This window comes from Numenius arquata, chromosome 5, assembly GCF_964106895.1.
Source record: "Numenius arquata chromosome 5, bNumArq3.hap1.1, whole genome shotgun sequence".
In the NCBI taxonomy this organism is placed as follows: domain Eukaryota; kingdom Metazoa; phylum Chordata; class Aves; order Charadriiformes; family Scolopacidae; genus Numenius; species Numenius arquata.
The window spans coordinates 47,498,452-47,521,574 of NC_133580.1; the positions used below are offsets into that span (position 1 = coordinate 47,498,452).

General features: G+C 36.3%; 1 protein-coding gene across 1 annotated transcript in view; it reads left to right on the top strand.

The window, feature by feature from the left end:
• Positions 1 to 23,123, top strand: part of DNAAF9 (dynein axonemal assembly factor 9) — a 74,780-nt gene that overhangs the window by 34,135 nt on the left and 17,522 nt on the right. The window contains exons 13-28 of the mRNA XM_074147609.1: positions 689 to 776; positions 1,184 to 1,260; positions 1,551 to 1,595; positions 2,062 to 2,107; positions 2,445 to 2,556; positions 3,445 to 3,515; positions 4,265 to 4,315; positions 5,148 to 5,235; positions 8,841 to 8,944; positions 12,359 to 12,505; positions 16,275 to 16,363; positions 16,598 to 16,696; positions 16,961 to 17,078; positions 18,890 to 18,978; positions 20,307 to 20,465; positions 22,949 to 23,074. Coding sequence (XP_074003710.1) covers positions 689 to 776; positions 1,184 to 1,260; positions 1,551 to 1,595; positions 2,062 to 2,107; positions 2,445 to 2,556; positions 3,445 to 3,515; positions 4,265 to 4,315; positions 5,148 to 5,235; positions 8,841 to 8,944; positions 12,359 to 12,505; positions 16,275 to 16,363; positions 16,598 to 16,696; positions 16,961 to 17,078; positions 18,890 to 18,978; positions 20,307 to 20,465; positions 22,949 to 23,074 — 1,509 coding nt within the window. The remainder of the gene's footprint in view (positions 1 to 688; positions 777 to 1,183; positions 1,261 to 1,550; positions 1,596 to 2,061; positions 2,108 to 2,444; positions 2,557 to 3,444; positions 3,516 to 4,264; positions 4,316 to 5,147; positions 5,236 to 8,840; positions 8,945 to 12,358; positions 12,506 to 16,274; positions 16,364 to 16,597; positions 16,697 to 16,960; positions 17,079 to 18,889; positions 18,979 to 20,306; positions 20,466 to 22,948; positions 23,075 to 23,123) is intronic.

The window sequence follows — 23,123 nt, forward strand, 5'->3', positions numbered from 1 at the left end:
CTGTTCTGTCAATCTGCTTATCTTTTTGTTCCAATTTTCTGGAAGACAGAGGCTGATGTTTTTTAGTTGGGCACAGGTGTGTTTTTCAATAGTTCTGGAGCTATAAACATGTCAGTAGCTGTAAGTTGCTTCTGGCTTCGCCTAACCTTTGTTTATTTGTACACAGTTTTTTCAGTTCCCTTTTAAGAAGGGAATTGGACTAAGCTGTGATGTAGATGTGCTCAAAAGGTTGTGGTGACTGGTTTGTTTCAGTATCTTTTTTGCTTGACGTACTCCAGAACAAGTCAGTCTCTGAAATCGGTTCACTCTGTCTTCCAGTTTTGCTTTTGTGGAACATGGGGCTACCATTCCTTTCTTGTTGGAGTATTTAGGGTGTGATCCCCAACACAACTGCAGCAAAAGTCAAAAATAAAACATTATTTTTTTTTTCCTTGACTGCTGAGAGCAGGGATAGGATACATTTGTGCCAAGAGGTTTTTATCCCAAGATATTCTGTAATTTGAGCAATTTACTTGCTCTAATTTATTTTTTTTTAAACTGAAAGGTTAAGTATAAAACTATGCTTGTTTGAACAAGGACTCCTTCCATATAAGGGAGTTCTGTTATGAGAGGAAAAACTGCTCCTGTAAACAGAGAAGGAAGAAAACTCTATCTGTCTAGTAAATGTTGTGTTTGTATTTCTCTTCAGTACGCTGTTGTCGCAAATATATACTGCTGTTGTAGAGGCTGTGCTTGCTGGCATTGAGTGCTATGCTAAAACTTCCACTGAATCCAAGGTAAATGAAGCACCAATTCTGTACACTGTAATTGTTGATTTGGATTGCTTGCAATATAAGATTACATGCAAACCAAAAATAAAAAATAAATGTTTCGGTCAATTGCATAATGTTAATGAAGTTAATACTGTGGCCTCCAACTAGTCTCTCTGAATGCTGTTTAAAAAAAAAAGAGACGTTTCAGAGTGTATCTAATCTTATCCATCTACAGTTGTTTTTTCATCTTTCATGAATTTTCCTAACCTTATAGTAAGGAAAATCCGATATGTGAAAACAAATTTTAGCCTGGTGCATCAGTGTGTTATTGTTTAGTGTATGGTCTCTTGTTTACCTTATGGGTGCTCCTGTAGTTGCTGGGATTTGGAAGTCTGGGAAGAGATATTTTATTCCCAAATTCTTTTTTTCAGGCAAAGGATGTAGCAGAGCAGATGCTCATGTCTGTGTTGGATACCCTTCATTTAACACAACTTAAAACTGCATTGCGGTATGTATTTTCAAATACTTACTGATTGGTGTGTTGCATCAATGTATTAGCTTCTTCTGGAAAAACGTATGTCAAATGTTAATTTTACACTGAGCTTGCATGACTGCCAAATTCTAAAACTTCATAATGCATTCAGACTTCTAAAATCATTATAATTATTCCATTTTTCTTTTTCTGTTTTTTTTAAATCGCTTCAGCTGTTACTTTGCTTTAGGTCTATTATTGTTTATTTTTTACATGCAGAGGAAGTATAAAACATACTTTTCACCATTACTATTTCTGTTCTACAGCTCCAAAATCACTTTTCAAATTCAGGCTGTGAATAATCATGGAAGGTTTGTATCACTGTCTTACACTTCTTGTTATTAATTAGTGTTTTTAATACACTGATAAGTTTATTTTTCTTGTCTTGGAACTTCTGGGAAAACATTGCATTTGATTATTTCATATGACATGTACTAAATGCTTTTGTGTATGAGAAGTTTAATGGTTTCGTATCTGCAATTCTGTGGAAACTTAAAAATGTTTGAAAAAAATCTAAAACCACTGGGCAGACCAATCTTATTAACTGTTAATGAGTAGAAGCAGCATGAGCCCATTAAGAGTTCCTTTTTAAAACCGTGCTTTTAACTTAGTTGATATCATGAGCTTGTGCTTTTTTAATCCCCGTGTTGTCTAACTGACTGAAATGGCCTACACAAATAAGAGTTTATTTTAAAATTAAATAGCTTTTATTGGGTGGCTATGAAGTCACTCAAAATGATCTAACCTTTAAATATTTAATTATCATTTTTGTTCTAGAATTACTCCATTAGATAACGAGGATAGCCTGAGTTTGATTAAAACGGTAAGTAAGCTGTATTCTGATTATACATATTAGAAAATAGAGCTTGAGTGGTTTTTTTTTTTTTGATGGGGCATGCTGAGATTTTTATCTATGTGAATACAAATGTAGGGGAGAGATGAGATTGACTTCATATTAAAACTCAATCTTACTTTGGTTTCAGCATCTGAAATCTAACAGTGGAATTTGGAATAAAACATTAGAGTTACGATCTCAGTCTTTCCACCAAAACATAGAAGCAGTGTTTTGGGAGGTTTAAAACACTGATTTTGGGGCTTCAGTTTAAATGTTTCAAGCTCTGCTTTCTCTTCCTTTCTGTCCAACTATTTGATTGCTGCAGGCGTCTATGATGGTATTTGACATTCCAGACTTGCTCACAGGAAGAGGATGCTTGGGATCTGTTGTCTTTTCAGAGTCCTTTCTAACCTCACAGATACAAGTAAAAGAAAGAGGTAACTATTTTAAATTTTAACAGTAGTGTTGTCATTCTTTTAGCTGTGGTGTGATGGAAGAGCAAAAAGGTTTCCGATGAATGTTATTACTGTTACCGTTACAGTTTTAAGCCTTTGGGTTAATTAAAAGACCTAAATGTTTTAGCTTGCTGGTAACGAATATCTTAAGTATCGGATTTCTCTAATCTCTCTGAGTGGACTTTGGGTTTTATGGCTGGCTTGTGATATAGCAGGGCTGAGGTGTAAAAGTTGTAATAGTACCCTTTGTAAATTTTCTTCAATCTTAGTGCATGTTTTCTGTTGTATGAGGACATTCGAACAGCTCTCCTCCATCACTTCTGTAACACTCATTTTATATAATCTTTAAATTTCAGTTGTTCTTTGTTTGGAAGAGATGAAACAAAACTGAAAAAAGATATGATTTTTAGTCAGCTCGTTTTTGGAACAGTCTTACATATAAAATACAGGATACTGAGTGATTTCCATAACTTTAAAGTGCATATTTTCCAGATTGTTTACATGTGGCAAAGTTAGTTATTGAGGTTGTCTGAACAATATTTATCAACTTTTGTATCCAGGCAGACTGTGGGTTTCTAACCATGGGATTTGGAACACTTTTGGTGGGGAGGAGAGCAAAGGAAGAAGCCATATACGAAGACCAGAATAAAAGCAGGGTTTCTTTGGTATTGTGTAGCAGCTCTGTGTATGTTACAGCACAAGAAAAGTGGGAGCTGTGAAAGCTTCACTTAAACACTAATAAGTCCTTAAAATACTGAGGAGATTTCCATGTTTCATAAAGAAATATCAAGTTGTTAAAGTAACTTATTGAACAGTCTGAAGTATATGGATGCTATTATACTACTTTGCTTTCCATTTACTTCCCTGCAGATGGCAGCATTAATTCAGAAAACAGCCACATAATACTGACTGCAGCTATCCCAAGATACGCTTCTTGGCTGGTTAGTACACAAACTTACTTGAATTTTTTTCTATACATACAGATTCATAAATGAAAACTTGTTACTAAAGTAATGCTGCATGAGGAAAAAGTAGGGAACTTGGACCCTGGAACCGAATTTAATATATTAATACTATTCTGATTATTGAATTTGGACACTGAAGTGGAAACAGGCTGGTGGCTCCATTCATAGCACAAGTTTTAAATTATTTAATTTTCACCACTTCAATTTTTTTAGCTGTGTAAAGGCCTGGGTGTTTTTCAAGTACACAGTGTGACTTTTGAAAATTCTGTTTATTGTGGGGTGCTCTAGATCACTTAAATGTCTGCCCCAACAGAAAGAAAGATCTGCTTCCAGACCTCTAATGTACTACACTGTGTTAGAGGTATAATTCCAATGAAATGAAGTTGGACAACATGCCCTTTGGCAATCCATACTTAAACACTTGAATGGTAATGAAAAATGAGACTGAATGGGATACACTACTTCATGTCTGTACAATATTGTTTTAGTCTGTAACACAATTTAACGGGGAGTATCCCCTTGAATGTGTTTCAATGAACTGTTTCAGTCCCATGGTAGCACAGTACTGAAGAGAATAAAGCTGTCTTTGAAGCACTTTGGTCTCAGAACTTTATCTGTGGTTCCTAAGGTTCTTGTTTGCCTTGAATCTTCTTTAATGCTTTTTCTTTAACGTTAGACTTGCTTTATCTACTAACAATATAAATGGAAATTGTTTCTGGCTACAGGTTGAAGACAGCGATGTGAAACTGTCTGAAAAGGCACAGCATATATTGAAGGTAAAATTAAACATTTTTGTTAAACGATAGAAGTTACACTTCCAAGAACCAGTATTCAAAAAATCTTAGCTGGTAGCAAAACTGGTTTTTATTATGTTTGTTACTCTTCTTCTATGAAAGACTTGCCTGTTCTACACTGTCTCTTTCAAAATTTGACCTACAAAAAAAATACATTGTGTGTAAAAGTTTGAGGTTTTCTTTATTTCAAAGAACGACAAGACCCAAGAGCAAAAGGGGTTCTAATGAAGCCATGATTTCATGGAAGTCTCACTAAGTATTACCCATGGAGCTCATGTGTTTCAAAAAACCCCCAAAACTCAATGCCACTCTACATGCAACTTTCTTTTAACTTAATTAGCATGCTAAATGTCTAAAGGAAAACACTTCAAGCACTATGAAAAAGACAAGAATTTGGGATCTGGGAACATCTTAAACCACATGAGTTTTGCATTTGTGGTTTAATTTGTGGTTACCAGAAACCTTCCTTATAAATAGATTTATTTTCCTGTAATATACTTTTAGTTCAGTAGATTGACAATCTAAAACCAAAAAGCTATGCCTTGTGGTTGTGACAATAACTTGGAACTTAATAGCTGCTGGCAAAACCAAAATGGGGGGGGGGGAAGTGCTTTTAAAAATTACACTCTTGACATGTTGTCTTTCACTAGTTCTTCTGTATCAATGCAGTTTAAAACTCTTAAAAAAAATTAAATCTGACAGATGCTGTTTAAAAAAATCTTTTCTCTTGAAGCAAAAGCATGAGAAAATATTCTTGCCTGGATTACAATCCTTGGTCCAGTCTGTGATACTACTGTTTGTTTTTCCTGTTTAGGAAGACAAATCTTTTCTGGGCACTTTACTCACAGGAGGCGAGGGAGCGTATATTTATTCTAGCAATCCGCAGGTCATGCCTGTAGAAGGTGAGATGTATTCTTTTTTTAATGACTTAGAGTTGGTCCACTTTTTCTGGTCTTTTTTTTGTCTTTATAACCATAAGAAACATGCACAGTTTCTGGGAGTCACACATCTGGTGAGCCTGTCTATACCATCTTAAGCTTTCTTTCCATTTGTCTTTACAAGTCTCTCTTGTTAAACTCCATGTCTTATTTTTTGTCCCCAACCTCTGTTTAAAAGTCCTAGTGCTAGAAGAAGGATTTCTGGTAGAGCTATAGGCTTGCTTTTGAGTCACATGGGACTCTTACATGATTGACAATGAGGCTTTGCAGACCTGGGAGATGGCTTTTTTCCCACAATTAATGTTCAAAAGCAGACACAAACTGTCAGCTTCTGTCCTTAATAGGTGATGTGCCATATGTTCTCTGCCTCTTCTTTATCTATATGAACATTTGGTTGGAAAGATTGGGCATTGAAGTAGTGACAGGATGCCATGGGCTCCCAGCTCAAGAAGTGAAGGCAAATATGAACCTTTTGGGCAATGTGATACACTGCCTGTGAGTAGGAGGGAACTGGAATATTTTTGCTTCTAAATTTATTCACAGCCTTGTGTTCTTTTCTCCTACCAAAGTCTCCTCCTAGAGCTGACGTGCTGTTCCAGTTTTTTTTCCGTTGTCATTTTCACTCAAGGACTTCAGTGCTTGTTAGTGCAGATGCTCCCTATATTACAGAAGGATGCTTGATCTTGGTCCTTTTCATATCCAGTCAAGTTTCCTGACAAGTTTCCTGCTTCCTAACACAAGTTTACTAGCAACGGTTTTAGATAATTCCTCTCCTTTTGGTGCATTTTCCTTCAAGAATTTAACTAACATGAATATCCCATTATTACAACTCTAGACAATTTGGGAGGACTGTTGGGAGGGGTTGCCCTCAATTCACAGCCTTGCATTAACGTGCCTTGCTTTGCCTTGAACCAATAGATAATTCTTAAGGCATAATATTTTTATATTCCATTGTACAGGGAAGCTACTGTTGTCACAGTACTGATGTAGAGCAGAAGATAACTAATATCTGACGTCTAAGTGCTTAGTATTAGCTGACAATTTTTAGAGGAAAATCTTTAGCTTTATTGTTTTTGTAGTTATGCAATGTAGTGTTGAGGATAAATAGTGATGTACAAAGCAATTAAACAGCAACCTTCACACACCAGAATTTACAGAATTGAACAGATTGTAAAGAAAGAAGGTTAATGCAGAAAAACATATTTAGCTATTTTGCCGTACAGTGCTGTGGGCACATGTTCACTCAGTAAATAACTACAGAATGGTGAGGTGGTTTTTTTTCTCGCTTTGTGAAAACTGTCTCTGTGCGCCCCAGTGGAGCAACTTACTTTTTCCCTTTTTTGGGGAGTTTTGTGTAGTTAAATGTTTTGATAATGCTTGGGATGGAGAGTTATAAGTAGGTGGTATAAGGACTATTATGTAACACTTCAACGAGCGAGATATTTTCTTAGGTGTCAGATGAAAACGAACTTGATCTTGTTCCCTTTCATGTACGCTATGAGACAGTTTGCTCTAATTTGGGCTCTACTGAGGTTGCAGCTATGTAGTCTGGTAAGATTAGGTGCAAAAGGTGCTGTCAGACAGGCACTCATCTTCTCTCTGTGTCACTTGTTTCTTACTGTAATAAGGTACACATTCATGACTAAAATGCATCAAAAAAAGTTCAGGCTGTTGAAACTTTTCCTTTGTATGCTAATATATCTGCTGTGTTATGGATTTTTGTAGGATGAACTTAACTGAGTCAGTCTTGCCAATTAAACTCTTTTGTGCTTAATCGCTTGTGGAAAATATACAACTATCATATCGAGTTGTTCTTGATAGAATTCACAGATTTCCATCTTAAAGGAAGCCGGTATAGTTTGAATGAATTAATACTCTTCTCGGCTTGCTTTTCTGTTACAAAAGATTTAACATTTCTGATTTCCTTTCTTTCTCCATTGACATGTTCTCTTTGAAGTTGATATTCTGTGAGATTTGACAGAAATGTACTTCAGTTGTTGTATTTTGCATTTTTCTTTCTCAACCACTCAGTAGAAGGCACATACCTGTGCTGTGGCTTGGATTTTGTGAGCACTGGAAGCATCAATAATGAACATACTGTATATGTAAACTATTAAACCTCCACATCTATGTAATTACATACGGCTTTCTCTCCATTCTACTCGATCTGAATTTGGACCATGATTTTGTGGTTGTAGTGTTCCTCAATTTAATAGTAGCTCTCTCTCCAGTGCAATTTTTATGTTAACTAGAAGTTTCAGTCTAAAACAGTTAGGTTCATGGTTAGCAGAGCCTATATGTTTTTTAGATAACTGTTGAAATCACTTGTCTAGGTATGGTGATTTGATTTTGTATCAAGCTCTTTTTTATTAAAATGAAGCCTTAATACTGAACAATTTTGAAGATCATATTCTAAGTTGTCATTTCAAGAGGAAAACGTCTTTGTTTCTTTATTATTTTTTTGGAGTGTTGTTTGAGCTAGATGTGCAGTCATGTTTAGCTATATGTTTTAGTTACTTTTGCTGCTTGGCTTTTTTTTTTTTTTTAAAATGTAGCTGAGTAATGCCACTTTTCTCTTTTTTTTTTCTTTACAGAAAATACTTAACCTCTCCCTTTTGCTGACTCACATGCTTTTCTGTATGGAATGTGATCCAACTTTCAATGCATGGTCTAGCACTGGTAGCAGAGGTCCAGATGGCAGCCCCTGCTTAGTCATTTGTTCATTGCTTTCTTAGTGTTGGAAATTAGCATTTTGCTGATTTTTCTAGTGCTTTGTTGGGATTGTGTTTTTACCATTATACCATCTCGCCTTGCTGTTTCTCATTTTCCAGCTGCTCTTCCTGGTCATGTAGGTTTGTTAAGAACCGAAGTATCTGTAAGTTGACAAGAAAAATGGAGATAAAATGAATGCCATGTCACTCTCAATTGTCACTAGATTGTTAGCTTCCAGGGAAGTTGCTAGTCCAGTAACAGTTGTCTCTATGTGCAAAATAAAATGCAAGTCTGTAAGTAAAGGGCTTTTCTGTTTTTAACTTTGTCTTGGTCAGGAAGTTAAAGGAAAACTCTCGGGCTTTTATCTTCCTTTTTTTTTTTTTGACTGTCTGCATTTTATGTGTTAGTATATCAACATTTTGATGAAAATCTGACCAACTTGTCACAATGTTTAAATTTTCAGTGGTTTTGTGTATAAGTTTTTGTTAAGTTCTTATTTTGTCAGTTTTAAATTTCTGGAAGTTTGCAATTCAACATGATGGAATTTTTTTTTTAACTAAAAAAAAAAGCCCACAGAACGTTTATGGTAAATGGGCTCCCGGGAATAAGATTAAGTCAAATGCAATCATAGTCATGACTCCTGTCCTTGATAGTGAGATCCAGTAAAAATTGAATGGTTGTGCTCTGAATGCTGTCTAGATACTAACCCAAATTTTTACTCAAATGTACTGCATGTTAAATATAACAAAATTCTATAAGAAGATAGATTTCTTCCTCAGAAAGAAGTGGTATTCATCACAGGGTGATGAAATATTGATATATACCTAATACATTTTTTTTCCTCTTTCAAATTCTAGGCAAATTGTACTTCTTTTCAGATGGCATCCTCTTTTCTGATCCCCATCACGGCAGCATCTCCATTTCTAAGAACCACATGAGTTCTGTTTCTCTCTATGATGGGGTGAGTATTGTGTTTCTTCCTACTGTCACTAACTTTTTATCAATTTTTAGCAATACTTCTGTAGGGTACTAGTACAAAGTTTCAAATTCAGTTGCAGTTTTACAAGCGTGTGTGTAAAACTGTAGTAACTAACTGATGCAAATCTCTACACTTTTGGTATTGGTTAGCTTAACCAATTTCTGATTAGCTAAACTGTAAGGAGGAGAGAATTTTGTATTAGACTGAGTTATCAATGTGGTCTTAATAGTGTGGAAATTTGCTTTTTATTAAAAGAAAAACTGCAGACCATAGCATTCATAAAACATCTAGCAGTCTGAAGTGATGGATAGAGAAAAGCCCAAGGCATTGGGAAGTTCTATGGTGTATTGGAGGATGAAATGCTACCTTATATTCAAAATATATTTAACCTTTAGTCAAATGTTCGTGGCAGTGTACTAGTTATCTCTGGAGAGGTCACGAGCAATGTCTGTCTACTGTCTTAGAGCGTTGTGTAACTGACAGGGTGAAGGGAATGACTGGTTCATGTTTTCCAAGCTGAGAAGTGAGAAGGAAATGCACGTTGCATGTAATTACACGTATTCTGAGTAATTACAGTGGAAGATACAATGTTAGGTGTAGACTTCTGCCATTCCTGTGATCAGTTTATATCACTTCACTTGGCCAGCTTGCCCCGCTAATAGTTTGGTCTTCTGGCTTAGTGGGAATTGAGACTTAGGTTAATGATGACAACTTAGCTGTTGTTTTTTTTTTTTCCTTTTTCAAGGCAGATACGCTGGGTTAACTGTCACTTTTTCAGATTATATTGGTTGGTTATTGTTTCCTAAGCACTGAAAAAATATTAAATATCTCCTTTAGTTTCTATTTTCTTTAGGTACAGTATTACATACCCATGTAGTGACCTCCAGAAAGCATTGTGTTGCTATGATTTCATCATATAATGGAGGAAGCCAGTAAAATACAATAAAAGTGTGTGATTCAATTGAGATGAAAACACAACAGTGAAGGAATCTTACCTTAGCTGCCTTTTCTTGTATATCATATTGAGTGCCCCTTGGTAGTTTAAGAAGCTATTTTAACACTGGCCTTCCTTCTATTGTTTGATTCAAGACACTCACTTTCCTAAAACTAGCTATTTATGGGACCTGGCTATCATTCTTGAACTGATGCCAGATTTTTGTGTAAAGCTAAACCTTGACAGAGAGCGTTTTATTGTTTGACTGACTAGGCATAATACAAGGGTGGAGAGCTTAAAATGTTAAGAAGTGACAGGAGAAGAAGGGTAATTGTTAGTATGCTTTTTCCAAAAGTTATTGCAACAACAATATTGATGGAAAAGAAAGGATAATTTAATGCTAGGATTAAAATAAAAGATATGAAGACTTCAAGTGATGCAAAGTACAGTTTCTTAGAAGCCCTATCATCTTACCTGCTAGATGCTTCTCTTTTTAACTTGAAAATGTTTGCACTTCTGTCTCTAATGCCTGTTGCAGACTTCTCTATTATGAGAAGTTGGGGACCTAGCTGCCACCTAAGCTCCTGAAGTCCTTGAGTCTCGTAGGCATTGAGCACATGGAGGACAAGGTAGATTCCTGAAAAAACTGTTCCTTGAAGGTCTAAAGCAGAAATCATCCCAGTCTTAGCAGAGTCAAACATAAATGTCCCATCTTGTAATGCAGCACTACTGTAGCTTAGTACCAGCCATCCTGGGAGTAAAAGAAAACCCAACAGGCTACACTGCCACCCAGTGTATCCTGTTTCCTTCTGTAGTTGTTCAATGTCTCAATAAAATGTATCAAGGTATCTTTAATTTATAGAGCTTAACATGCTGCTATGTGCTTGATTTTAAGATCTTATTTAAGACCAAGTATTTCAGCTTGTAAGTACCTGAAACCAGCATTCATTTTGGCCATTAATCAAGTGAGCAAATATTAGTAAGTAATAATTAGATTTCACAACGTTATTAAGATCTTGTAAAACTTTGAATGGGATTTTTTTAACCTAATGTCCATGGGAGTTATGGCTGCTTCTTTTCAGCTTTTTTCAATGTGTGGAACCCTAAATACTTTCCAGGAGGAGGAGCACATTCTGTTGGACACTTGACATGCAGATTGCAGCATGTATGAGTTGGCTTTTTAGTCTGCTTCTTATGAAATCTGTAAGCTATCCTTTAGAACCTAGAAACTGTGCGCCATGTTCCAAAAGCCATTTTCTCTTAAGAGAAATTGTTCTGTCTTGGGAGAACATTTTGGTATGTTCTTCAGTAACCTCAATGACTTTGGGAGGATTACTTTTATAATTAATCCCTCAGTCAGCACAGAATAGAGATTCTGTTTGCAAATTTCTCTGAATTGATACTGATTCTTATGTAAGTGTTCCTCAACTTGAGGTGTTTTTTTTTTTTTTGGAAAATTAGTAAGTAGAGTTTTTTTGTCTGCTTCTCCCATTGAAAGGGAGATGAATGGTACTCAGTTTCTGATTTGAACTCTAAGTAATGGAATCTCCATTTTCCAGGGGTGTTTCATGCTGCTGTATTTTACTCTTTTTCTAATACTTTGTGTGAAAAGAGTTACAAGTCAAAGTTTCAGCATAAACCACTTCAGCATCCTGCAGAGTTCTATATAAATGCCCGTGTTCAAATAAGGAAAACCAAGGGTCAGTCTTGGTCTATTAGAAGAAAAATTGACAACCTGAGCTCAGTACTTCTGAGAGAGACCGATCTTAGGGGCTTCAGCTTTTGTTGGTGAAGACATAATTCAGGTGAAGAAGCAAAGGATTTTGTAGAACTTGTGCTCATCAAAGAATCCAAGAGAAACGGGACACGTCTGACATCCAAGTGACCTACACTTTAAATTGCAGGCCTGATAGTTGTATCTCTTTGCAGTGTGATTCCTTTCAGGTCAGAAACTCAAAAGCCATGGTATAAAAAATGTTTGCAATAGCACCATGCTATCCTTCTGATCTTTTCAGCTGACATTTAATTCATTCTTGCAGCATCTTTGTGTCAGAGGGGATGTGTGGGTATAGATGAAGGTGGCTTTGTTCTGAAGCGTTAGCAGAGAAAAGGGCTAAAGGTCTAATTTTTGGTGGAGGGAAAAGAATGGATATTAAAATGCAAGCATTTCTTTTCAAGACAAGACAAAGCTTAGGTGCTTAGAACAATCTCAGATGCTTTCTTTAAAGCTTATGATATCTCTAATACCTGAAAAGTAGGAATTGAGGAGTAATGTAAGTGGCTGCAGTTGATTCTTCTGCTCCATACCTGGGCTATGGAAGCTAATGAATGTTTAGATCTTTATGTGTGCCTAGCTATGACTGTAGTAGTTCTCTTCTAATTGCTGCTACTTAATGTATTAAGCCTTTTTTTCACTTTCAATAACTGTTAATTTTAATTTGTCCTGTTTCTTTGTTTTCTAGGATTCCAACAGCGTTGTTGCTGCTGTCTTTATAGATATCAAAAGTTCCTTGCTTGCTCATCTACCAATTGAATTCTGTACCCGAGACAACTTTTTGATGATTGCAATTTTCCCCAAAACAAAGATTTATAAAGCTTTTTATTCACAGGTAAAGTAAAAAAAAAAAGATTGGTTTGGATGAGGGAGGGAAACCACATAATTTTCTTTTTCAGATGAGAGGCAAGGGTTAATTTGTTGATGTCCGTATTAACTAATTACATTTGGAAAGAAGACAGCGTTTATTTCTCTTGTTAGTTAAGCCACTAAAGCTTATCACCTGATAAGTAAATACAGGAAAAGTTAAAATTCAAGGTGTTTCTTGCATCAGTCTTCACAAGAAAAACTTTTTCCTGTGTTTCACTGAAGAAGCACAGTTTAGGAAAGCAGAAGGGGCAGTTAATACTGAGGGACATCAAGTTAGGATGTACACTGGAAACGTCTTCTATGAAGCTGGTGGATGGGATTCATAGAGGATATTGAGAGAGATGGCTGATGTGGTTTTGAGGCTGCTTATCTTTTATGTAAAATCAGGGTGTTGCAGTAGGAAGGGCTGTTACAGATAACTTTGTAATATGGGGCAGTAACCATAGATTGCAGCTTTGAAGATTCAGACTGAATGTTAGCAGGAGGTTGGTGCAGTGACTGAAACAGGTCACCCAGACAGCAAATTTCCACCTTTGAAGATTTTGAAACCTTGGCTGGACAAAGTCATGGCTGAGCTGATCTGTACTGCCAGCAATAGTCCCGCTTGGACCAGGAGGTGGGTCTGGAGATCTCCATAGTCTCTCTTCCAAACAGAAACTCTGACTCTCTGTGTGACCTCTGGCATCTGGCTTGCAGACTCAAGATTGTCATGGAGTGAACTGCCCTGCCATGTAGACCTTCCCAGTCCTTCCTAGGAGCATTATAGCTCCTGATCTTAGGAACTTGCATGTGTGAGAAACTTTGACTTATGTATGCCTTTCTAGTGATTGTGTTGCTCGTTAAGTTTAATGCTTACCATGTGCTTTCATTTTGTCTTCTGAAGCCAGTGAGTGCTCTAAAAGCTTGTTTTCTAGTAGTTGCATTTTAAATGTAGCACTGGTGTATAATTGGCTACAGCAATTGTATGTAGTGGCAGAGGTTCTATTGTGTTTTTTTGTGGTTAGACACATTTGGATCATGATCCTTTGGGAAGTTTTGTTAAAGTCTTTAAGTATCCCATATGGCATTGTATTATTCTCTAAGTAGATTGGCTTCTTGCATTGTAATGCAGAGGCTTTTAATAAACAAAACTTTATAACAATAGCACTTTTGAGGAAATGAGCCTGGAGATTTTAGGACTTCACAAGGGTTTTAGTATGTGATCATAACACTGGACTGGAAAAGACCACCTAGCTCAGTGAGTACAGTCCCCACTGATAGCATTAACGTTACCATAAAATTTCTCCTCCTTTTATCTGAAGTGTTTCGGTTCTTCCCGCTGTTCCAGTGTGTGAGTGGTTGGGAATGTTATGTTTGTTTGTTTTTGATTTTTCAACCTATTTTATTAGGTCTACTTCTGTATGTTTGTTTTTTTTTTTCTTTTCTCTACCAGCAAACATCCTTGAGGTATTCTGAAATTTCAGACCTATTTTTTCTGGCTTATTTGGCCTAGTAAAATAAAACCAGATATTTTTTAATCTATGCTTATAAAAAGTTCTCTTTCCCTCTGACTGTTCTAATACTTTTCTTTGGATCTGTTTTTTGGCTGTAGATATCCAAACTCTGCGTAATATATGAAATGAGGGTATTTGTTTCTTGTACAGAGGCAATAAGAGGTACCCTTCGTTTGCCTTTACTTTTCACTGCTGCCTTGAATTCATAGATCGTGCTCATTTTTTTTTTTTGAAAACTCCTTCAGGCCCTTTCTCTTTTGCTACGCACTGTTAACTCCAGCTGATTCCAGAAATGTTTGTTTGCTCATTCTTGCTTTCATACTTACCTTCCTTCTAATTTTTCTTTCTGTTTCTTCCATTCTTACCGTTAGATCTATGTTTCTATGAAGCATCTCAATGCTGTGTAGACTGTCTCCCAACTTAGTTCTCCAAAATGCTGTCAATTTGCCTCAGTCTATGCCAAATTCATTGCAAGGGGTATCATGGGGCATTCCCTAAGCAAATCTGCTGGTGAATGTCCCTAGTGTTCTGCTGCTTTGTTTTCCTGTGCTATTTATTCCAGTCCTCCTTTGAGTTAGCATTTTGCTGAGCAGTTCTTTACTGAGTTTCAGTTTCTGCAATTTAACAGTTTCTCATCTGGCACCATACCAGTTGCTTTGCTCAAGTTCCAGTAGATGAAACGTGTCTTTTGTCTTGAAGATGTGATCTTTGAATAGTCTACATTCATGAGATAAAGTGTACCTGATTGTGTAAGCCATGGAAACATAATATTGTATTTTGTTAGTATTTACCTTCAGGTATTTATTGATTTCCTCCAAGATCTTTTCTAAAAGTCTGCATGCCATTGAAGTTGTACAGACATAGTAGTCATTCTACAGACCTGTAGTTACAAAGATTCACTAAAATGTAGGTACTAGTTTTACTCTTCTACAGTAGTATGGCATGATACCTTACTTATTGGACCTATGTTTTAATCATTCCAAGCCCCCTCAAAATACGGAATGGCAATTACCCATTCCTCCAGATCTGACTGTATTAAATTCCTTGTAACTGAGATGGTTGCAAGGTTCTGAGCATACAGAATTGGAATCTGGTTTGGAGATCCCATGAAGACAGTAGCTTTCATGTCCTCACTCTAATTGGTAGGGGAGGAAAATTTGCTTAGACTTTGGTGTGTATTGATTTCTCTGGTTTTCTTCACCTTCTCTAATGCCATAACAGCTCTTTTTTAAAATGTTCATTAAGTTATACAAAAAGGACTGATTTATTTCCGTGGAGTTCTGTCTCAGTCTCTGACCTGTCTTTTCACTTTATCCCTAGCCTTTTGACTTCTGAAGAATAGTTTTCTGTTGACCAGTCCTTCTTTCCATCCCTTATAGGCATTTTCCTTAATCTCTTATACGTGTTTTGAAGTGGTTATTTGCTTGCGTGGATCCTTCTACACAAGCAACATTGTCTTTGTTAATATCAAAAGTTTATTTTATTTTGATGTTTATCTCGGTACCCTTGTGTTTAGGATACCTATTTGTTAATGGAAAGCAGTCTTTCCCCCCCAGTTGTTTTGTCTTGCAGCAAATTATTGTGAAAAATGACAATGGCCATTGCCTTTACTTACTAAAAGAAGGGAAATACCGAACATTTAAATGACTGTGTGATTCATCTGAATCTGATTTCTAGGTTCAGAATGCCATTCATATTAATGTGACTTGGCTAGAGCAATAGGATGTAAGCCAAAACACTGTTCCCTAGAGAAACGAAGGGCTTCCTTTTCTTTTGCAAAAGAACAGAGTTTTTCTTAATTTTCTAGAAATGATAGCTGCAATCTTACCTCATGAAAATTACAATATTACTTAAAGGAGACACATTAATTCAGTTCCTGCTTTACAGCAATTGGACTATAAATACCTAGAATTTTTATAAATGAAGGACGCTATGACTAAAAGATACACACAAATGGTACTCTTAATTTGGTGGGTAAATCTTTTTTCCTAGGATTTCTTCCCTAGCTATGAAGATGGGGGGTGGGAAACTAGACCATTTCAGTAAAGTTACTTCTTTAAAAGTTCCAGTCTAGCCAAAGAGGAGACTTCTTCCATATTTTGACAAAACCAGTATTCTGGAAGATTTAATGGATAGTTAAACTGCATCTATTTTTTTAGATGAACAAAACCAATTTCTAAACAAATTCAAAACAAATTTTGCAAAATAATGATGATTATGCATAGTTCTGGTTTGTTCCAGGTTTTCTCTTCGTGGCAAAACCAGACAAACTCAGGATTATCTTTAAGGGTTGTCCAGGAAGAATTCCTGTCTGTGGAACAAAAGAGACTGTAAGTTCATGCCATATACTCCAGTGCAATTATACATTAACTGTGTGCTACAATCAGAAAAATGCTGTCACTCGTTGAAGATTTTGATGATGATTCAGAAAGGAATTGTTGCACTTAGTGCAACACTTGCTCTATTTTTTTTCTTGCTACTTAACATGTAGCCCTCTGGTTTAAATAAGATATATTTCTAGATTTCTCCTTTAACTAACCAATTAATTATTTTGCTTGGTTTAGGCATTCCAGTGCTCAGAAGCTATTTGATGCCTTGTCTTTTTCTTCTGGGGAAAGATGCAGGGAGCTGAAAATATCTGCTGCCCTGCCAGAGTTAGAGAGGTGAGAAATGATTTTTGATTTCAAGGGATCAGTATTGTATATAATATACCAAAATATTTTTGTATTATTATGTAATACTCATCTAAAAATTGCTCATTTAATAACTCTGTCTTCACACTAGATATTTTTATTCTGAGATGAATTATTTCCTCTGTAGGAAGCCTCTATGTGACCTTTTAACCGTCTTGGTAATTTTCCGCCTGTTTATATGAATGAAGTCTTTTAGTCTTGACTGTAAGAAAATATAAATTTTCTTTTTTAAAGGTTTGTGCAACATTTTACTGTCAGCAGCGTCAGTCATGAGCCAATAATGCGAGCACATCTTCCTATTTTATTGCAACAGTCAGAAATCATTCCTGATAGCAAAGCAGAAAGTGATAAGGTAAGGAAGCAACCCAACAATACTTCCTATCCCTAGTAGAGAGTATTTAGCAACTTCATTCTGTTGCAGGCAATGCAGTAAAGTACTAATGTATGTTTAACCATGCTCTCTGCCACCTCCTCCAACACCACCAGTTCACACTGAACTTGCTTCAAGTCTGTTTATTAGAATAAATTGCTCTGCCCTATTTTCCTGGTTATGTTACTTAATTTTTTTTTTTTTTTTCATTTAAACAATCTTTTGGAAGTGCTAATGGCCCTTCAGCCTGATAAAATAGAGGCAGAAAATGAGACATAGATCTTCAAGTGAACAGTTTTCTCTAGTGTCCAGAGAGAGTTACCTCTACAGCAGTAGCTTGTTTTTTATGAATTGCTGAATAATTTAACTGAATTGTTCTCTGGAACATAAAAGTCCTTTAAATAGCATAGAGGTAGCACACGATATTTAACATTTGCTGGTATTATCTGTAGAACACTCAGTTCTCTATAGGGGCAATAACAATTGTCAAACTTGAATGCTTTAAATAGCATTTTCAGAGAAAATATTTCCGTATAACTTTCCAGCATTTGAAATCTGCTGTAAGCAAGAAAGTCAAAGCAGCAGGAATATAGCCTTTCTCTTTGAATATTGCAATATGGTGTCAGCCTTATTTCATGGAATCTAGTTCAGACCACGCTGACACTTAAATTAGGTATTAATAAACCTTTATTAATGTTTTAAAATCTGGTTTTAAGGTTAGTTTAACTGTCTTCGTGTATGTTTAAAAAAATAAAAATTTTCTATAATGTTCATACCAAATTCTGTAAAACATACAAACTTAACTGATTTTTCTGAGGTAGCTCTCTATATCTGTTATCATGAATACTGATTTTCTGTGAGCATCCAAAAGTGATTTTGAGGATAGGATACAAATAGTCTGCAGACAGCTATTTTCAAATACCATGTAGAAACTGGAAGAGGTAATTTTTCTGTTAGTAGCAGGATGGTATGCAGTGTGATGGCTGATTACCAGTGACATCATTTCTTAAGTTCATCGCAGCACAGAGAGTTGTGGTTTTAGTCATGTGTCCTCTAGGGCTCATTTTCTTACTTTTGTAGCACGCTTGAGTTAGTTGTGTAGAGCTATGTCTATATACTTTGGGGATATTCTCCGACTTCTTCCTATCAGTGTTTATTTGCTATGGTCCCTCTCTAAATACCACAAGAAATACACATAATGGAAACAGATGCTTTATGCAGAGAAGCTGCTGGTACGTTAGAGCTGTTGTTGTGCAGCCTCTTACCAGTCCTACTCAAAATGCAGCTTTGCTGGAGTAAATTTTGTGCATGGCATGCTTGGTACAGTATAAGAAACCTGGAGTTACTCTTTGTGTTTGAAAGACCATTTGACATACACCTTCATTTTTTGAACCATTTTGCTCAAATACTGTTCTATGTATTTGAATGTACTCTTCTTATCATAGGAAACAAGCTATTCGGTGTGTCTTGGCAGTGTTTTTTTCTGACATTTGCATTAATACTTACACTTCAGGCTAGATTTTAATGTAAAAGTTTTGAAAATACCATTTGCTGTATTTGCACAGAATTTAATATATGAAAACCAAGAGAAAATGTGTCTTTCTAAAATCATGCATATCTGAGTAATTGCATAAACACAATTACAGTTCTACACTATATTGCTGTTTCTGTGACTAGTGTCACTTAATTTTGTCACTTAAGATTTTATCAAGATAGAAGCCTAACGTGTGCAATCCTAGCTCATTTCCAGTCTTCAAGTTGCCCCCCTTTTTAATCTGTTCCGTGTGTTTTAGGTGGTTATCACCATTATAACTGGTCTTCCAGGATGTCATTGCAGCGATCTGTGCGGTTTTCTTGTAACTTTTAACAAGGAGTACGGAAGGTTCGTATTGTTCTGGTTTTACAGTTCAAAGCAATGGTCATACTAATCACCAAAGAACTACTCAACATGAAAGAAATGAAACTATCAGTGTTTCACTTAATATTATTTTATTTTTTCATATCCCAGTTTATAATTTGTAAACAGATGTGCTATCAGAATAAATTCAGTAAGTATTATGAGGCACCTTTAAATAGTTCTACATAGCACACTGTTGGGTAGAGTAGATATTGCTTTCTTTCTGTTACTTCAGGTGTCTCACTTAACTGTGTTGTGCCAGGTAGATTTGCGCTTAGATTTTAGGCATTTTAGACAAGAAAAATAGCACGGGAAGTTTCTTTGTTGGTATTCCATATTAAGAATACCACAGGTAACACTGTAGGTCCCTGATGTGTGTCTGGAACTATCACTGATGCTACAAACAGTTAAGAATAATCTTAGAAGGGCCAAATGAATCCTGCCTTAAGCAGATATGGAAGTTGTCACAACTTGAAGAAAACGGGTGAAGAGCTTCCATTTATTGACTTATGTAGCGAGTCTAAAATGCATTCTTCTCGGAGAAAAGACTGTGGTAACACTCCTTGCTACAGCGTTGTTTTTAGTCTGACCTGGTTTCTGTTCTACAGTAGCAAGAGATTATCCAGGACATCTATTAGTCAATAGATGCAATAAGATAAATCTACTTTAGGAATTTGCCATGCTGTGTGTTGAGATAGCTTCTAGAAAATCAAAAAAATAAATTCTTAGCCTTTTAAATTTTACAGACAGACACCTTAGCACTTAGTCTTAGTAATGTTCTGGACTGTTCCTTTGTATTACTGTTAACTCAGTATCTTGATATTAGCAAGTTGATTCAGAACAGTTTTGTGGTCCTGTTTTTAGGACAAACATGTAAGGTGCTTTTTGAATGTTCTGTAATCCCCTTACATTTCATCATGTTTTCCTCCAAACGTCATCGTTATTTTTTATTTTTACAGTGAAATATTTTCATGCCTAGAGTCTTTTGAATTGGATTCATACAACTTTTATTTATTGTATCACTAATAAAGATCAGAATTACTTGTATGATGTGCTGCTTTGAAGAAGCTGTTGAACATTGTTTTATTAAAAAACAACAACAAAAACCCACAAAACCTTCTGGCAATAATATAAAGAATGCGCTTATGCTGGAAATGATAGCCAAGTAAATTCCTCTTTCCCATGTGGTATGAGAGATGTGGAATCTTAGGGCTCATCAAATTTGTTTTTTTTTCTGTTGGCTCAAAATAAAGAGAAAACAGAGATATTATGTCATAGAATATTAACTTCTTTCTCTGTTTTCTGTTGTTTAGGTGGATAGTTTATCGGCAAACTATGGATAGTCCTGAATGTTTCAGTGCAACCCACTTCCAGCGTTACCTCTCCAGTGTCCTGGAGGCTCAGCAAAACCACAGCATCCATCAGTCCACTTATGCTAAAAAGAATAAGCGTCTCTTAGTGGTCTTGCAAGGGTAAATGTTTGAAACAGAACTTTTGCATATTGTTCCTATTTCCAAGGCATTTTTAAACTTTCTCATCATGCTGAAGCAGTCAGATTTCTGTGCTAAAGTGTGGTATTCTGTGAATTATGTTTTATGTATATACTAGACTCAGCTTTTCTGCAACCTGTTAATTTTATTGCTTGTTACTGCATTGGAAAAAAGGTATCCGTAGTCTTCCTTCAATTGTATGGAAGAATGGACTGCATTTGGTGGTTCTTCCGTATCTGGGGATGGATTGTGATTTTTGGCTTCTCAAAAGAAGTTTTCTTGCCCTTTCCAGCTGCATCTTTGACTGTTGTTAAATGGCACTTCATTGGTGCAGCTGTGTGTGGTTTGGTTTTGGTTTTTGTGTTGGTTTTGTTTTTCTGCTCCCCCTCTCCCCTGAAGGTCCTAGATAAAGAGGTATTTGCCCTTCAAAGGCTGGTGAGACTTCATCATGCTGGTTATCTGTCCTTAAAGACTGCTGGAGAACTGGTTGTCTGTCTTTAAAACCATAGATTTCAATGAGAGCAATAGAGCAGAGAGAGCTTGAGATTGTGTTGTAAATTGCACTCCAGAGCTGCAGGTAGATATTACTGAATATTATCTGCTCTAGCATTATGTTAATATTAAGATGGAGTGTTGTGTGTTGTAGTCCCTCTTAGTACACAAATGAATTACTGTACATTTTCCCAACAGACTTGTATTTTGCTGATAACAAACCAAAAAGGAAGCATGGCCAGCAGGTCAAGGGAGATGATTCCTCCCCTCTACTCTGTGCTGGTGAGGCCCCACCTGGAGTACTGTGTCCAGCTCTGGGGCCCTCAGCACAGGAAAGACATGGACCTGTTTGTGGCCCTTCTCTGGACCTGCTCCAAAATGATAAGAGGAATGGAACATCTCTCTTACGAGGACAGGCTGAGAGAGTTGGGGTTGTTCAGCCTGAAGAAAAGAAGGCTCCAGGGAGACCTTTTGCAGCCTTCCAGTGCTTGAAGGGGGCTTATAAGAAAGATGAGGACAAACGCTTTTATCAGGGCCTGTTGTGATAGGACAAGGGGTAATGGTTTTAAACTAAAAGAGGGTAGATTCAGACTAGATAGAAGGAAGAAAAATTTTACCATGAGGGTGGCGAGGCATGGGACCAGGTAGCCCAGAGAGGTGGTAGATGCCCCATCCCTGGAAACATTCAAGGTCGGGTTGGACAGGGCTCTGAGCAATCTATCTAGTTGAAGATGTCCCTGCTCATGGCAGTGGGGTTGGACTAGATGACCTTTAAATGTCCCTCCCAACCCAAACTATTCTATGATTCTGTGATTCTGACCTCTAAAACTACTAGCAGAAAGCAGTCTGTCAAAAATATACTACTCACTTGAAAAAAATATGCTATTCACTTGATATAGCAGGTAATATTGAAGTAAGACTGAACAGCATGTTTTTGATAAATGCCAGTTTTCTTGCAGAATATAGGTGAAGTCATCTGTTTGATGTTTCTGTCTGAAGTCTAGCATTTGAGAACTAGTATCAGCTGCAGTGTGTTTGCCCACTCTGTTTCGGAGTCATTAGCAGGTAACATAAGCTAGCTTGAGGGAATTGCTATCCTAACCTGGCTGGAACGGTTTAGGTTCCGAGGCAAGCAAGTGTTCATATTTTTGACTAAGGGCACATATATGGAGTTTAGCATTTTCTTCTTTCTGATCCATTCCGATAGTGATAAAAAGCATGATTTTTTCCATGTCAGATTTTTTTTCTTTAAGTTAGTAGGAGTAGTATAATGTCCAGTGATGTGCAAAATAAATTATATTCTGGTAGCAGTATTGGCTTCAGGAATGTCTGCGTCAGGTATTCTGTTTGTTCTGGGTAGTTGAGTGTTGGTATAGATACCTTTAAAGTAGCTGGAATTCTCTAAATAATCCTTCAACTTGATAAATGACAGTACAGTTTTGAGAGTAGATTGTAACTGGCTGAGAAATAAACACCTGGAATAAAAACTCAGGTTCACCTAAACTTTGCTATCATACAGAAGTATAATGAAGCAGTGGCTAGAGTGCAGATTAGAAATGGATGCGTTAATTATAGAAGCACACTTAAACTGGAATGCTGATAAGTGAGAGGCATTGCTTTTTAATTTCTTTTTTTTTTTACTTGAATTGTAGTTAGTGCTTAATATGGTTGTCAGTAGGCATAACATGCTTGTATGACATGATGCTTTTTGTGCTTCCTGAAAGCTAGACTTTTCAGTTGTTCAGTGCAAAGTTTATACTGCTTTTCTCTGTAGTTATCAATAATTTATTTCTAATGTTTACTTGCAGTCACCTTAATGTGTGTAGATTTGCCAAGTTTTGAACTGCTTTATAACTATATTGGCAGGCTTTTTTTAGAAATACAACCTTCATGCAAGCCATTGATTTCTAACTAGATGTTAAAATGTGTCATTCTGTTTCTCTGAAACCATATTGCATTTTGTTTTCTTGCAGATATACAGATGTTATTGATGTTGTACAGGCTCTGCAAACTCATCCTGACCCAGATGTGAAGTCTTCTTTTGTCATTGGAGCAGTTAATACTTGTGTAGAGCCACTGAGTTGCTATATGGAACATAGGTATACTTTAAAATATTGTTACTAGTTTGAAAATAGATATTTACATTTA